This window comes from Giraffa tippelskirchi, chromosome 1 (assembly GCF_054371585.1).
Source record: "Giraffa tippelskirchi isolate mGirTip1 chromosome 1, T2T-mGirTip1v1.2.pri, whole genome shotgun sequence".
Taxonomy (NCBI): Eukaryota; Metazoa; Chordata; class Mammalia; order Artiodactyla; family Giraffidae; genus Giraffa; species Giraffa tippelskirchi.
Genome location: NC_137275.1, coordinates 1,621,795 through 1,636,035, shown reverse-complemented (window position 1 = coordinate 1,636,035; position 14,241 = coordinate 1,621,795). Strand labels below are relative to the sequence as shown.

General features: G+C 52.5%; 1 protein-coding gene across 23 annotated transcripts in view; it reads right to left on the bottom strand.

Annotated features, from left to right (window-relative positions):
• RNF4 (ring finger protein 4) overlaps positions 1-14,241 on the bottom strand; it is a 34,788-nt gene that overhangs the window by 10,886 nt on the left and 9,661 nt on the right. For 14 of the 23 annotated variants that reach the window (XM_081579716.1, XM_081579706.1, XM_081579672.1 and 11 more), the window contains 3 exons: positions 5,675-5,821; positions 2,622-2,736; positions 908-991 (listed from right to left, as the gene is read on the bottom strand). In XM_081579716.1, the coding sequence (XP_081435842.1) occupies positions 908-991; positions 2,622-2,736; positions 5,675-5,683 (208 nt within the window). In that variant the 5' untranslated portion in view covers positions 5,684-5,821. Of the gene's footprint in view, positions 1-907; positions 992-2,621; positions 2,737-5,674; positions 5,822-7,228; positions 7,351-7,658; positions 7,855-7,941; positions 12,653-14,241 lie in introns of those variants that run through there. The other 9 variants (XM_081579661.1, XM_081579668.1, XM_081579639.1 and 6 more) reach the window with 6 other exon arrangements.

Genomic DNA, 14,241 nt, shown 5'->3' with positions numbered 1-14,241 from the left:
GGGGAGGGGAGGGAATGAGACGGACAGACACACAGCCGGACACCCCAGCAGTTTCAGACTGAGCCCAGTCTAAATCTCTTCACTTGTCAGGTCAGCTCCCTGTCCTCACACTCTTGCTTCTTTTGAAGGCTCGAAGCTTCTCGGTGTAACCCTGAGGTTCTAAGCACAGCCAGGACAGCCCCAAGACCATGGGCCCCTAGGCCAAGGGGAGACTCGGCTCCCAGCAACCTCCACTCGCCCCAGCAGACCAGTCCTCAGCAGCATGACCCCCACTGCCCCCCTCACACGGGTGCCCTCTGCTCCGCACACCCGCGCCCTCTGTCAGCAGCGTCCTGAGACACAGCGCACCCTCAGGAAGTAGGCAGGCTAAGCAGACTCCCAGCCCAACCCGGGGAGGCATCCTGCTTGGTGGAGCTGGGCTGTGGGTGCCCTGGAGGGGGGGTGGGGGGGGTGGGGGGGTACCAGCAGCTCCCAGGCTCCACCCTCTGGGAGCCATGGCACCATCAGGCATCAGCGGGCAGTCAGGGGGCCTGCCTGCTCCACGGCAGTGGCTTCCAGGCCTCGAGAGCCCCCCGGGCAGTTTTCAGCAAATGTCCCCATTCCCACCAGGCAAGAGGGTGTAAACTCACGTTTACTGCGCTTTACTGGGCACCGTGTTAGGTGCCAGGCACTCAAACACTGAATTCTTCTAATCCTCACAGTACCCTACTGACACAGATGGCATTATCCTCATTTTATGGACAAGTGAAGAAGGCCAAGTAACTTGCCCAAGGTCACGCAGCTGGTGTTAAGGGTGGAATCAGGGACGAAGGAGACACAGAGCCTCAGAGCTCTATAACCTGTGACCAAGGCCTTCGGTCGTGCCAGGGGCCCACCGCCGAGAGAGCCGACGTTCAGGCTCCCCCACTTACCACGACGGAGTCATTGTGAGTCAGGTCGACGACCACAGGCTCTAAAGATTCACAGGTGAGGTCCACTATTTCGTCTCCAGCTTCAAAATAAAGCATTTTAACAAGATTTAGAGGGAAAGTAAAGGCATATTGCTCAGTTTCATTAATATGACAACAGAACGTGGCTTATACCAAACTAACATCCCTGAAGTACAGTAGTAAAGGGGCAAGCAGTGAACACCCCTCTGGAGTTCTGCTTTGAACAACACTGTATGGTTTTAACCGATACACCACCCCCTCCCCGTGGCTTCACACTGCCACCGCTGGCCCCCACACGCCCCCCTGCTCATTCTCAGGGGAGAGGCTGATCACCTGGGGTGGGTTGGGGCGCACAGCCGGGGAGGGAGCAGGCATGCTGGGCTCGGGCTTGGGGGGGGGGGTCTGTCTGAAAGCTCCGCCCCCGCGATCTCAGGTCAGGCTGTCCTCCACATCAGTTACATTTTAATCTCCATTTAGCCCGCCAGCGCTTCCCAACTGTTTACTCACTGGTCCCCCAAAACCCCAACTTGCCAAGAGAGGTTAAGCTTGTCCTGCATCTTGCCTTTGAGCCCAACAGTACAATGCATGTCTACCCACACACAGGACAAGTGGGAAGGATGTGTGCCATTATCCTCATATACACAAACACATGCCATTATCCTCATATACACACACACCATTATTCACGTGTGCACATACGCCATTATCCTCATACACACACACACACCATTATCCTCATATGCACACACACACACCATTACCCTCCTATACAAACACACACCATTATCTGTGCGCACACACACACCATTATCCTCATACACACATGCCATTATCCATGCGTGCACACACCATTATCCTCATACATACACACCATTATCCACGTGTGCACATATGCCATTATCCTCATATACACACACCATTATCCATGTGTACACACATGCTGCTGCTGCTAAGTCGCATCAGTAGTGTCCGACTCTGTGCAACCCCATAGACGGCAGCCCACCAGACTCCGCTGTCCCTGGGAGTCTCCAGGCAAGAATACTGGAGCGGGTTAGCATTTCCTTCTCTAATGCATGTAAGTGAAAAGTGAAAGTGAAGTCGCTCAGTCGTGTCTGACTCTTAGTGACCCCATGGACTGCAGCCCACCAGGCTCCTCCATCCATGGGATTTTCCAGGTGAGAGTACTGGAGTGGGGTGCCATTGCCTTCTCCCGTACACACATGCAATTACCCTCATATACACACACACACGCCATTAACCTCATACACATCACTATCTGCATGCACACACACACAATTATCCTCATACACACATACACAAATGCCATTATCCTCATACACACATAAGCCATTATCCTCATATAAACACACATACAATGATCCTCATACACACATGTGCCATCATCCACACATGCACACACGCCATTATCCTCCTATACACACACACACCATTATCCTCAGACACAGACATGCCATTATCCTCATATACACATACCACACACACACATGCCACTATCCTCACATACACAAACACACACCGTTATCTTGCACACACACATGCCATAATCCACACACACACACACCCCTTATCCTGTTTCAGATGAGGAAACTGAGGCCCACAGGTTGTGTAACCTGCACTAGGCTGGTGGCTGCCAACTGATGCTCGGGGTGGCAGGGTCGCTGGCAATCTTACCGCTTTCCACGAGTTCTATAGGTTCTCCCTCCAAGGCCATCTCAGGTGGGGAGGTGGTTTCCCGAGTTCGCTTCTGGGCTTGCCTAGAATTCACTGTCCCACCACGACGCTTTCTCTGAGGGTTTCCAGGGGAAAAGAAACAGTTACATAGCTTCTGACCAGTAAGACTGCAGCTAGAAAAATAAAAAGGGTCAACCCAGTGAGAATAAGACCACAATGAATAGCCCTGAGGCTGGGGTCCTTTCAAAACTCGAGATTCTGCAACACTGAATGTTTAGTGAGAAATCACCCAAAACATACAGTGAATACAAACTCCATAAAGTGAAACTCCTGTTACACAGACCGCTGGTCGCTCAAAAGGACTCGACATGTAACTCTGTGCAGGCCTCTGGTCCAGGCTGGAGTTAGACCAGAAAGCCCTTCTTTTAATGAAGAGTTACAGACCTGTCTCCCTTGGTTTGTGTTTGACCCCACTCAGCACTTTCTGTCTTTCACCCCAAGACCTTCAGCTTCCCCCAGTTTCTATTCCCTGTGAAAAGCAGGTCTTTTTTTGGGAAAGGGTTCTGGCCTCTAAATTTTTAGAATACTATCAAGTTGTAGTTTATACCCTAATAACCACTTCCCACAGCTCCAAGACCCAAAGTTTTTATTTTTTCTTGCGATGAGAACTTTCAAAAATTTTTTTATTGTAGTTGACTTACAATGTTAATTTCTGCTGTACAGCAAAGTGAATCACTTATACATATACCCTTTTTTTTTTTTTAAGATTCTTTTCCCACATAGATCATTACAGAGTACTGAGTAGAGTTCTTTATGCTATACAGTAGGTTCTCCAAGAACCAGTTTTAGTTCCTAGGGGCTTCCAGAGAGACATGCCTTCTGGAAGGTTAGACTGTTAATCAATTAGCATGTCTGCAGCTCAGATCCCCTGAGTCAGCCTTCTGCGTCCTTGAGCCGGGTACCAACACGTTCCAGCATTTCTGGCCTGTCCCCTGCGGTCTTCCGCAAGAGACGGAGCCTCCACTTGACATGTAGCTTTGTCATCCTGCCCTGTGCGGCCCCACCCAACCCTGGCTCCCTGTCTCAGCGTTGCTCCCTGCCTTGTCCCGCTCCTCACTGGCACTGGGCCCAGTATGTCCACAATGGGCGCTATGGGGCAGTCACTACCTACCAAGTCTAAACTTCCTCACCGGTACCAGCCTCACAGAGCTCTCCTAAGGATGAGGCATATGCATGGCATGGAGCGCTGGCCAAAGATGCCATTACTACATTATCGTGCCTCACCACGCATCCTAACCTTGGACACGCTGGCAGGACAGGCAAGCGTCCTCGGGATCTAGACAAGACTGAGGAGTACCCCTCACGCAGCCCAGTCCTCGCTGGCAGCAGAGAAGCCGGCTTCTCTCTGTGTTCTAACCACCGCTCTCATCTGATGGCCACCCGAGGAGCTGCCTCCCAACCCCAGAGGGGCCTGGGGGCAGCAGCTGCGCTGAAGTCCACAGCAGGGAGCCGCTCCGACCCTCAGGCCAGAGGTGAGGCTACCACCTGGTATTTCTAAGTTTCCCCAGCAGCTATCAGATTACCTAGGGCTCTACCCTACTCTCTTTGAAGTTGTCCTGATATCTTCCTTCCTTGGGAAAGGACCAAGTCTTTCTCAGCAGACATTGCTGAACAGAACCCTTCATGCCCCTGCTGTGCGGCTTCTCTGAGGGAGGAAGCAGCAGTCATGGATCCTGGCCCAAGTCTGGGCGTGGAACCCTAAAAACCCTGTCCTGGTCACCGCTAACCCTCACTTCAACCCAACAACAGTCCTCTCCTCTTTCAGCCTCACCCTGCCTGTGACCTGGCCTCCCTCCCTGCCTGGACCGCCCATCCCTTCCCTCTTACTGGACCAGCTCTCACACAGCTTTGAGGGACCCCCTCAAGCCCTCCTGCTGACCATCCTGTGCCCCCGTCCTCCTCCCCCTTCCCCCCAAGAAGCCCCCTGGACTTCTACTCCACTCCCTCTTCCACCCGCACGCCCCAGAGGCCGGGCTCAGACAGCCTAGGATCTGAGAAGGCTCTGCCCCCGCCCTGCCCATTATTCTCCTCACGCTCTCCTCCTCTGCCCTGAGGCGAGTTTAACCAGCTTCTTCACAGCCTCTCCAAGAGGCCACACTGCTCTGTCTGTTCAGAGTGTGGCTTCCGAGGGGAGGTGCCCAGGCTTAGGAGGCTTCCCTGCAGATAAGGAACTGAGGTGGGAGGTCCCCTGGCCTTTAAAGGGCAGGTCCAGGGGGCCTGGAACAGTGGGGACTGCAGTGGTCAGAAGGGATGGACCAAGGGGAGGGAGGGGGGCCAGAACAAAATCTACAGGGTTTCTACCGCTCTTCAGCCTTATCCCCTCATCCGCCTCCCCAACACTTCTAGAGCCTGAAGGGAGGGTGAGTGTCACAGCTGGTCCACTGGCCGGGAATGCCGTTTCAGAAAACAGCTGTTCGGAGTTTAGATCACATGTGCAGCATCGTTAGTAGGCAGTAAACCGGGGAGGGGGATCATCAGGCAACCTCTGGACTCAAGGGGCTCCCGGCGACATCTGGGTTACAACAAACCAGGGTTACCTCTGCCATCTGAAACAAAGTTACAGTGACTCAGCAACTTTGGCCACTGAGCGTGAGAAAACTCACCAAGGGTTACTGTCACTACCAGTGCTGGCAGATCAAGGACTACACAGGGGAAAAAGAAACAGAAGGAAAAACGGAAAATTGGGCTGAAAATAATTAAATAAACCAGAGCCCTAATATTTCCAGGACGCTGGCAGCTGCCCTGGAGGTGTAAAATTTCAAACCCTTGGCCATCCTTCTCAGCGTTCTGTCTTTAGGTCAGCAACCAAAACACTGGAGACTGTGACCAAAGGCAAGCAGGTTGATCTAAATACCGAAAGGTCCTATATACACTCTTTCAAGAATGAGGGTTACTCAGAAGCAGCTTTATGGTACTCTCATAATTTAGGTACACAAGGAACAAAGCAGTTGTTTAGTCTTAAAAAACAGAATCTATGAACTTGTAAAACTCACCGTACTCATGGTGCTCCTTGGCGCCAACCTACAGAGAAACACGCAACCTAGTCCAGGCGTGGCCTCAGCCTCTCATGCCTGCTGGTTACTCATCTTCCGACCAGCACAGGGATCTGCACCCCAGCAGATTTCTGGAATCTTCAAGCCCTGGAAAATAAAGGTATCAAGTTGGCAAACACCGCACTCGTATTATCGACAAGACTCAGTTCCATCGTCCACTGGTCCTTTCTGTCAGCTGCGCGCTCTGTTGAGCACTTTGTGCAATCACGTCCGAATCCACGTCCTCCGTGGGAGATAACCACCCTTGCAGAACACAGGACAACATAAGCCCACAGCCTGCAAGCGGAACCATTATGCCACCTCCTGCCCTCCTGGCTGCTGAAACCCTCACAGATGCTCCTCGGCCCACAGCCCCCTCTCTGCCTGTCTTGTCTCGCCCCCGTGGGGCCAAGATGGGCTCTGGCCTTGTCAAAGTTGTGCCCACCTCCCCCAGGCTGTGCCAGGAGACAAAATGCAAACGGCAGGGTACCAGCCAGCTGCTGGTCACTGGGTGACCTGCTCTAGTGAGGCTGTTCCAAGCAGCCGAATGGTCATGACCTGTGACCCACTGGGGGAGCAGGCAGAGGGGACAGAGCCCAGGTCCCTGTTATGAAAGGAGAAATCCTGACACCTTTTGCACAATCTGTGCGGACGTGGCTTGCCTCACTCAAGCTTACAAAAGCAGCTACTGTCCCACAACTCTGACTGCGAGAGGGTGGAGACCCTGAGCTCACAGCCGCTGGTTCACAGCTTCCTTGGACACAGTGACCTTGCCTCACTGCACACGCTCTGAGGCTCCTGCCAACTGGGAGGGTGGGTGACGCTGAAGCCCCCTCCCATCTTGAATCCTCTCTGAAGTAATGAAGAGGAGATCAGTAAACAAAGGGACCTCCCTAGACACACACACAAAGAGAAGAAACCCCTGCTGAGTCCCGTGCGAGCTTCTGGGAAGACGATGCTGCGAGTCAGAACTGCTCCATGTGACCACACAACCCCGGGAAGGCAAGAGCCTCTGCCTCTCCCCACAACTGGGAGCTGTGGCCTGCTGCAGGTGTCGGTAACTCAGGGCAGGAGACAAGGGCCACCCACCCTGTGTGCCCAGCTGAGACTCTGCCACTGGCAACAGACGAGTGGAGAAGAACCAAGAAATTGTGGGTTAGGAAGCCAGGTAGGCTCCGGAAAGGGCAGAGAGCGCGCAAGTGCGGGGGCTCCTGGAGAATGGGAGGCCCTTGGGTTCGCTCAGGGCCCGCCGAAGGTGGGGACTAACCATGCAGATCTGAGTTCAGGGATGCAGTGGTGAAAGCAGTAAAGGAGAAGCCAAAATGTGCAGGCAGGAGTCAGGCTGTAGTCAGTGTAGACGGGCTTCTAGTGGGAGAGGGCCTGAGACAGGGCAGGGCCGAGGGACCGGAGGAGAGGCAGAGGGAGGCGGCGGCTCTGGGTCGGCCCGTCCGGGGGGACAGTGGTTTACCTAAGGACAGGTGTTCTCAAAGTGGAGCCCGCGTCAGGCTCACTCACCTGGAGGGTTTGTTAAACTAGATTCGGATCCAGTAGGTCTAGGATGGGGCTCACAAGTCCCGAGGCAAGGCTGATGAGGCCACTGCAGGCCACGCCATGGGAAGGCCTGTCTAGGACACGGCCTGCGAGGTGGAGAGGACCAGTCAAACGCGTGTGAGAGACACGGACATGGGACCTCTGTCAACCACCCTTCTTCTCATCCGCAGTGCTGCCGCTTCCTCCACCCAGTCTCCCCATCCTGGAGCCCTTCTACCCTCCTGCCAACGCGTCTCTAAGATATGCAGCTGACCCCACAGCCTTTCCCTAGGTCCCCATCAAGTCCTGACCCCTAAGCATGGCCTGTGGAGGCCATCTGGCCTTTCAGTTAGAGCACATAGCCACAGCTAGACAGCATGGAAAGGGGTCACACCTCCAAACCCCTACTTGTGACCTTGGGCAAGACTCTGAACTTCTCTGTGCCTTATCTGTTCTTTAGTCACTCAGTCGTGCCCGACTCTTTGCCACGCCGTGGACTGCAGCCCGCCAGGCTCCTATGTCCATGGGATTTCCCAGGCAAGAATACTGGGGAAGCTTGCTATCTCCTTCTCCAAGGGATCTTCCCAGACCAGGGATTGAACCCAGGTCTCCTGCATAGGTAGGTAAGTTCTTTACCGCTAAGCCATCAGGGAAGCCCAGGCCTTATTTGCTTGTCTATAAAATAAGACAGCACCGACCTCAATGGTGTGTGACGATTACAGGAGTTAATACAAAGAGCACTTGGACTGGTAACACACAATTTACATGCTCAGGAACTTGTTCTGCCAGCACAGCCTTGCGGTCTCTCCGAGTGCACCGCCCATTGCACAGCCCCAGCCCTCTGCCCCAAGCGCTAAGAGGCCACGGAGCGCCACACCCGACCCAGCTTCAACATGGACCCACAGGCTGCACATCTTTCCACATCATACACTTATCAGCGTGGCTCCTGCCCTGGGAATACAGCAGTGAATACATCCAGCCACCAGCTCCTGTCTGGGGTGGGTGCCGGCAGACAGCTCAGGTGTTGCAATAACTGGGGCATATGAGGCCCGTGCAAGAGAAACCAAGAGGACCGGGAGAGGTCAGGTTTTCCAAGAGCAGCCCCACTGAGGGAGTGTCCAGCCAGCTGAGCCTTTCTCCAGCACCCGGCCATGGCCCCTGCCCGCATTATCCACTCAGACCCTGAGGAGCATATCTTGTTGTTCATCAGCGGGTAACTGCTCTACAATGCTGTTGGATTATGTCGTGCATCAGCCATAAGTGTACACATCGCCCTCTCCTGAGCCGCCCCCGGCTCCACAAGTGCCTTACACAGTCTCTTCACTCTCTCTCTCTCCAAGGAGGCTCGCGGCTGGCCTACAGCATGACCTCACCTGTCACTCTCAGGCCGGCCCACGGGTGCCCTCACTCGAGACTGGCACAAGTGCCTCCCAAAGCAGAGATAGAGAGCCCACCTGGTGGGCACGGGAGGCGGCAGCACCTCCACCGCCCCTGGGGACCCACAAGACCAGATCACACGTGGTTCCAGAGCCACCAGTCTGCCTGGATCCTAACCCAGAACTCACCGATTCCAGTGGTCTCTCTCAGAATTGACAAGAATCTGATACAAATGTCACTGACAGAGGAGGGAACGACCTGTCTGCTGAGCACAAGGCAATAATTTAACGCATAAACGTTGGTTGCTCCAAAGTCTCTTGCCTCCTACTTAAGTTTTAGGATTTCAAACATGGTTGCTCCAGACGCGGCCGGCAGCTGCGCCAGAGGGCTCCCCGCTCCTCAGCGTGCACACCCTCCCTGCTCTCTTTGACCCGCCTGCAGCCCCAGGCTCTGCTACACCATCCCACGCCCCAAGCCAACCCAACAGCTTGTTCCATACCTGGTTTTCCTCTAGGGGATGATAAAGGTCAGCGGTCAGAGGACATAAAAGTTTGGAAGGCCAGCCTCAGGGAAATCTGCCAAGGGGCCAGATTTCACCAGAGAATGGAGGTGGGAAGACCCAGGTAAGGGGGGGGTGCTCCCCAGCAGACCACTTTGCAGACTTGGAAGTGCAGTGTGTGGACAGGGGCCAAGGGTTGTGGGAAAGATGGCCCTCACCAACTACAAAACGTTCTGGGTCATGCAGGTAATAGAAGCCAATAGAACAGTAAAACTAACAATAGCTCAAACTTAGAGGTCACTTCTGTGTGCAAGACACTAAAGCGCTTTCCACACACCATACAACCTTGTATAATCTTGTATACAATCTTGTATAATCCTCCTCTTGCCCAACAAGGAGGCAGACACTATTATGGTCATCATTTCATACACAAGGGAGCTAAGATCAGGGGTTGAGTAACTTGCCCACAGTCCACACCAAGTGTGGATTTAAACCAGGGCAGTTTGACAACAGAACATCTGGTCTTAAACACAAACACAAGCCAGAATCAGATGTATTAATTCTACGAACAATATGGAACATGGGTGTTTTCCAGGTTTCTCAAACTTAGTGTCCAGGAAGAACTCCTTCCAACATGCCAGCACTCCATCTCAGCAACATCCCCACACCGTGGTTTCCATGGCAAACCGTGCAGGTATTCAGCATGCCCTCACTGAAGAAGTGCCAGAGGTAGGGCTCTGTCTGCCTTGCACCTGGCTAATCCCTTGCACAAAGGAGATGTTCCTGTTCACTGCAGTGGTGAGTGGCTCCAAAGTGAGAGGGTGGTTAATGCTGTCCCTGCCACTCAAAGACCTGGAATAGAGGGTGGCACTGGGAATGGTCAGGATGGCCGGACCCCAGGGTCCCGTAACGCCCTGACAGGACGGTGAGGGAGGACCAGCCCTAGCGAGGTTGTCTGTCTGGCTGTTCCATGGGAGTGATGCCACGGAACCGGGCTAGGGAAGGGATAACAAAGCAGACATCTTGGTTTTAGAAATGCTGCATGTGGGTATCCAAGAAGAAAGGTCCAAAGGCAGCTGAAAAACTCAGGAGAGAGAACTAGGGCGGAGGTAGAAGTTTTAGAATCTGTGTTACAATTTGAGAACTCAGGTAGGGGGCAAAAAAAAGCCTGAAAAGATAATCCAAAGGCAGACAGCAAGCTTGGAGAACTTGGATATCAGTTAGACAAAAGCTGGCATTTCAAGGAGAAAGCAGCAGTAAACAGCAGGCCTAGAATGAGGCCAGTGAGCTGGCCACAGGGAGCTGACCACTGATGACCAAGCAAGTGGAGGCCCAAACTGTTACAGAGGGCTAAACTGGGCTGCCTGGAGGAAGTGACACTAAAGATGAGGCTCTAAGTGATGGAGCTATTTCACAAACACATTGGTAGGCAGGGCCATCCAAGGGGAGGACAGGGCCTGCCCGAGACGTGCTGCGCGGGAGCCCTGAGGCCCACACGCCTCCCGGGGCAGGGCAGGCAGGGCTTTAGGCAGACACAGCACCACTTGCGCAAGGAGGCCCACGAGAGCCTGGACGGGTCAGAACACAGGCCTGTGTGGGGGCATGGCGTAATCTAGGCAGAAGGAAGCTGTGTGGCTTGGAGATAGTGGCAAGTGTGGAGGGAAGGGAGACCACCTGACTGGAGGGCAGCGGCAAGTTGCGAAGGTACCTTCAGCGTTCTCACAGGTTTAACGGCCTACTCAATCATCACGTTATTGCTAGAGGTTGATTTTTTCCAGGAGGCTACTATGGACACGAAAGATGACCCCTCAACGCTAGTAGGGGTGACACACAATCCTATGTATGTATGTGATGCCTCTGTGCGTTTGATTACATGTGAACGTCTACATGCATCATGGCTAGAAACAGACTGTTGGGCAGAGTTGACTGCAGCTGGATTCTGTGGCCTTATCGTCCCACGAGCCAAGAAAGGGATCAGCAGAAAAGGGGCAGGGAAGGGGTGCGCCAGAAAACAAGGAAGCAGCAGGCGTCCAGGCAGCTGTCTGGGCGAGGAGCTCTGTCCAGCCTGGGCCCACAGCCGGCCCCCAGGGCCCTCAACCGCCAGGGCAGGTGAGGCTGCTGCGATCTGGGCTCTGAGGCGGCTACTTGTGCATGTCCGACCGGGAGACGAGAGGCAGCCATGTTGGGTCACACACTCCCCATGTGGCAATTACAGAGCAGATCTCCGTCGACTCAGGAAGCTATTCTGAGACAGGAGCAGAGTGAGTCTGACTCAGCGCTGGCATGGTAGAAGCAAAGAAAAGCCTCAACCTAGACAGCCTCATCAAGGCGAGGCTGATTTACCAGCAACCGATTAGGCACCGGGACCCTGACTAGCACCAACAGTCTAGGTCACATGTTTTTAAAATTTCTTTTTGGTCATGCCTTGCAGCTTGTGAGATCTTAGTTCCCCGTCAGGGATCAACGCCAGGCATTCAGCAGTGAGCACGCGGAGTCCTAACTACGGGAGAGCCGGTGAGTCGCCGTCAAAACTTCTTAAATGAACTCTGTGTCACCGTCACATCAACGACCACGCCTCAGAACTTAAGAAAAATACGAGCCTCCTGCCCATACAAAGGAGGGTGCATTGTATAGATAGCAACCATGAGACTGGCCACATGAGCCCCAGAGCCCTGCACACGCACTTGACCTCCATGCCTCAGTTTTACCATCTTCCATGTGGGAAAAATAGCCCCTACCTTGCAGCCGTGATGCTGAACCAAAGTGCCCAGTAGGTTCCAGCATCCCGAATGGAACCCTACCAGGTGAGCAATTCAACAATTCCGTGCATGGCCTTCCTCTGAGTCAGGCACTGCTTCAGGGATTGGAAATACAATGGCGAACAAAACAGACACTCACGGAGCATACGTTCTAAGTGGAAAAACAAACCATAAATTAAGTAATAAATAGGTATTACATCAGAAAGGCCAGTAACCACAGCTCTTCTTGCAGTGTGAGTGCTACTAGATGGGAGCAAAGCAAACTTTCAACCCCAGGAGGAACTGGAACAAATGTTTCTGCTCTCAGCAAGCTCAATTCACTTCCAGAAGAGACTTGGCAGGACGTGGCTGACCACCCTGCCCAGGCAGACAGGAAGCTGGAGAGCCAGCAGGGAGGCGCGGGGCGGCCCCCTCCCAGTTACTGATCCCTAAAGGAGACTCAGCCGCCCCACGCACCCATCTCCCCTGAGGCTCCACAGGGAGGAGACTAGACCCAGCAAAGACAGAGGGCGGCTGACTGTGCCTGGAGACACACAGCTGGGTCTGTTACACACTTACCGTGTGATCCTGACCAAGCCAGTCAGTCTCAGAGGTCTGAAAGGGACACCAGGGGACTTCACACCTACTCAGTGATTTGTCACTCAAGGAAAATTTTCCCTTTTCTCTGGACAAAGGACCCAATGAGGATTGCTTTTTGCTTCTACTAGAGAAAAAGAACAACTCTTTGGGTATAGAGATGTTCTACTTTCATTTACAATTCAGGCCTTGCAGTTCAAGGCCCCAAAATTAAGAATGAACTTCAGCTTTCTGAAAATCAGTTAAAAAAAAAAAGTAAAGTAAAAAGAGTATTATTCAGCCTTAAGAAAATGATCCCTGAAGACATTATGCTCAGTGAAGTAAGACACAAAAGGGCAAATACTGCCTAATTCCTCTTACATGAAGTCCCAAGACATCAAATCCAGAGACAGAAAGTAGAATGGTAATTGCCAGAGGCTGGGGAAGGTGGGGGACAAGGAGTTTTACTTTAATGAATACAGAGCTCCTGCCTGCCTGGGAAGATGCAAAAGGTTCTGGAGACAGACGGTGAAGGTGCCACAACAAGGCGGGTTTGCTTAATGCCACTGAACACCTAGACGGGGTTCAGAAGGTTTACAGTATGTGTATTTTACCACAACACAAGAATTAAAAACATAAACTTCATCTTCATTTTCTTTCCTGGATACTTTTAACAGGAGTTAATCAAGTGTTCAGAAATGCTCTGCCGTGGGTACAGCTGAGAAACATCCGTAAGGAATGCACCTGAGGGGGGACCCTCAGTCTTCTCCAAGACATACCTATGGCTCTGTTATCACCAGAGTACTGGCTCACTCTCTTCTCAATGAAGCTCTTCGCAGGAATTTCTCCACAGCTTCACATGCAGGGTTATGACAAATTCCCCCCAGACATTAGGCTAACCCTTTGTCAGTGAAAGCCCTGGAGCCTGGCGGGGAAGGGCACCTTAATTCTCCAACAGCCACTATCTCCCAAGGTTGTATCGGTAATAGGTTTGGACGGTTTTCACAACTGGGAGGGATATCAACAGACACCAAGTTCAACCAACTAATTTTGGAAGCAAGCAGTTGCCTACTTGGTCCTGCAACCACTCCTTTGCAGAAGGGATACACAGAAGCACAGCTCGGTGGCATCTCCACCCCTGACCCCCTAACTAACTTCTCCTTTTCTTTCAGTCATTGTGGTCTGGGCTGGGGGGAGGCGGGGTGCAGCAGGGGGAGGGCTGGAGATATTAATACAAACAAGGGTATTGCAGGGGATCAGAAGCAAGAGAAATATAATGAAGGAAACCTCAGGATCCATTTCCACCGGAGGATGAAAACATACCGGAGGCCAAAAAGACAGACCCTAAAACTCCCAGGTTGAGCTATTTCAAATTCTGAAAGACGAGGCTGTGAAAGTGCTGCACTCAGTATGTCAGCAAATTTGGAAAACTCAGCAGTGGCCACAGGACTGGAAAAGGTCAGTTTTCATTCCAATCCCAAACAAAAGCAATGCCAAAGAATGCTCAAACTACCACACAATTGCACTCATCTCACACACTAGTCAAGTAATGCTCAAAATTCTCCAAACCAGGCTTCAGCAATACGTGAACTGTGAACTTCCAGATGTTCAAGCTGGTTTTAGAAAAGGCAGAGGAACCAGAGATCAAATTGCCAGCATCCGCTGGATCATCGAAAAAGCAGGAGAGATCCAGAAAAACATCTATTTCTGCTTTACTGACTATGCCAAAGCTTTTGACTGTGTGGATCACAATAAACTGTGGAAAATTCTGAAAGAGATGGGACTACCAGATCACCTAACCTGTCTCT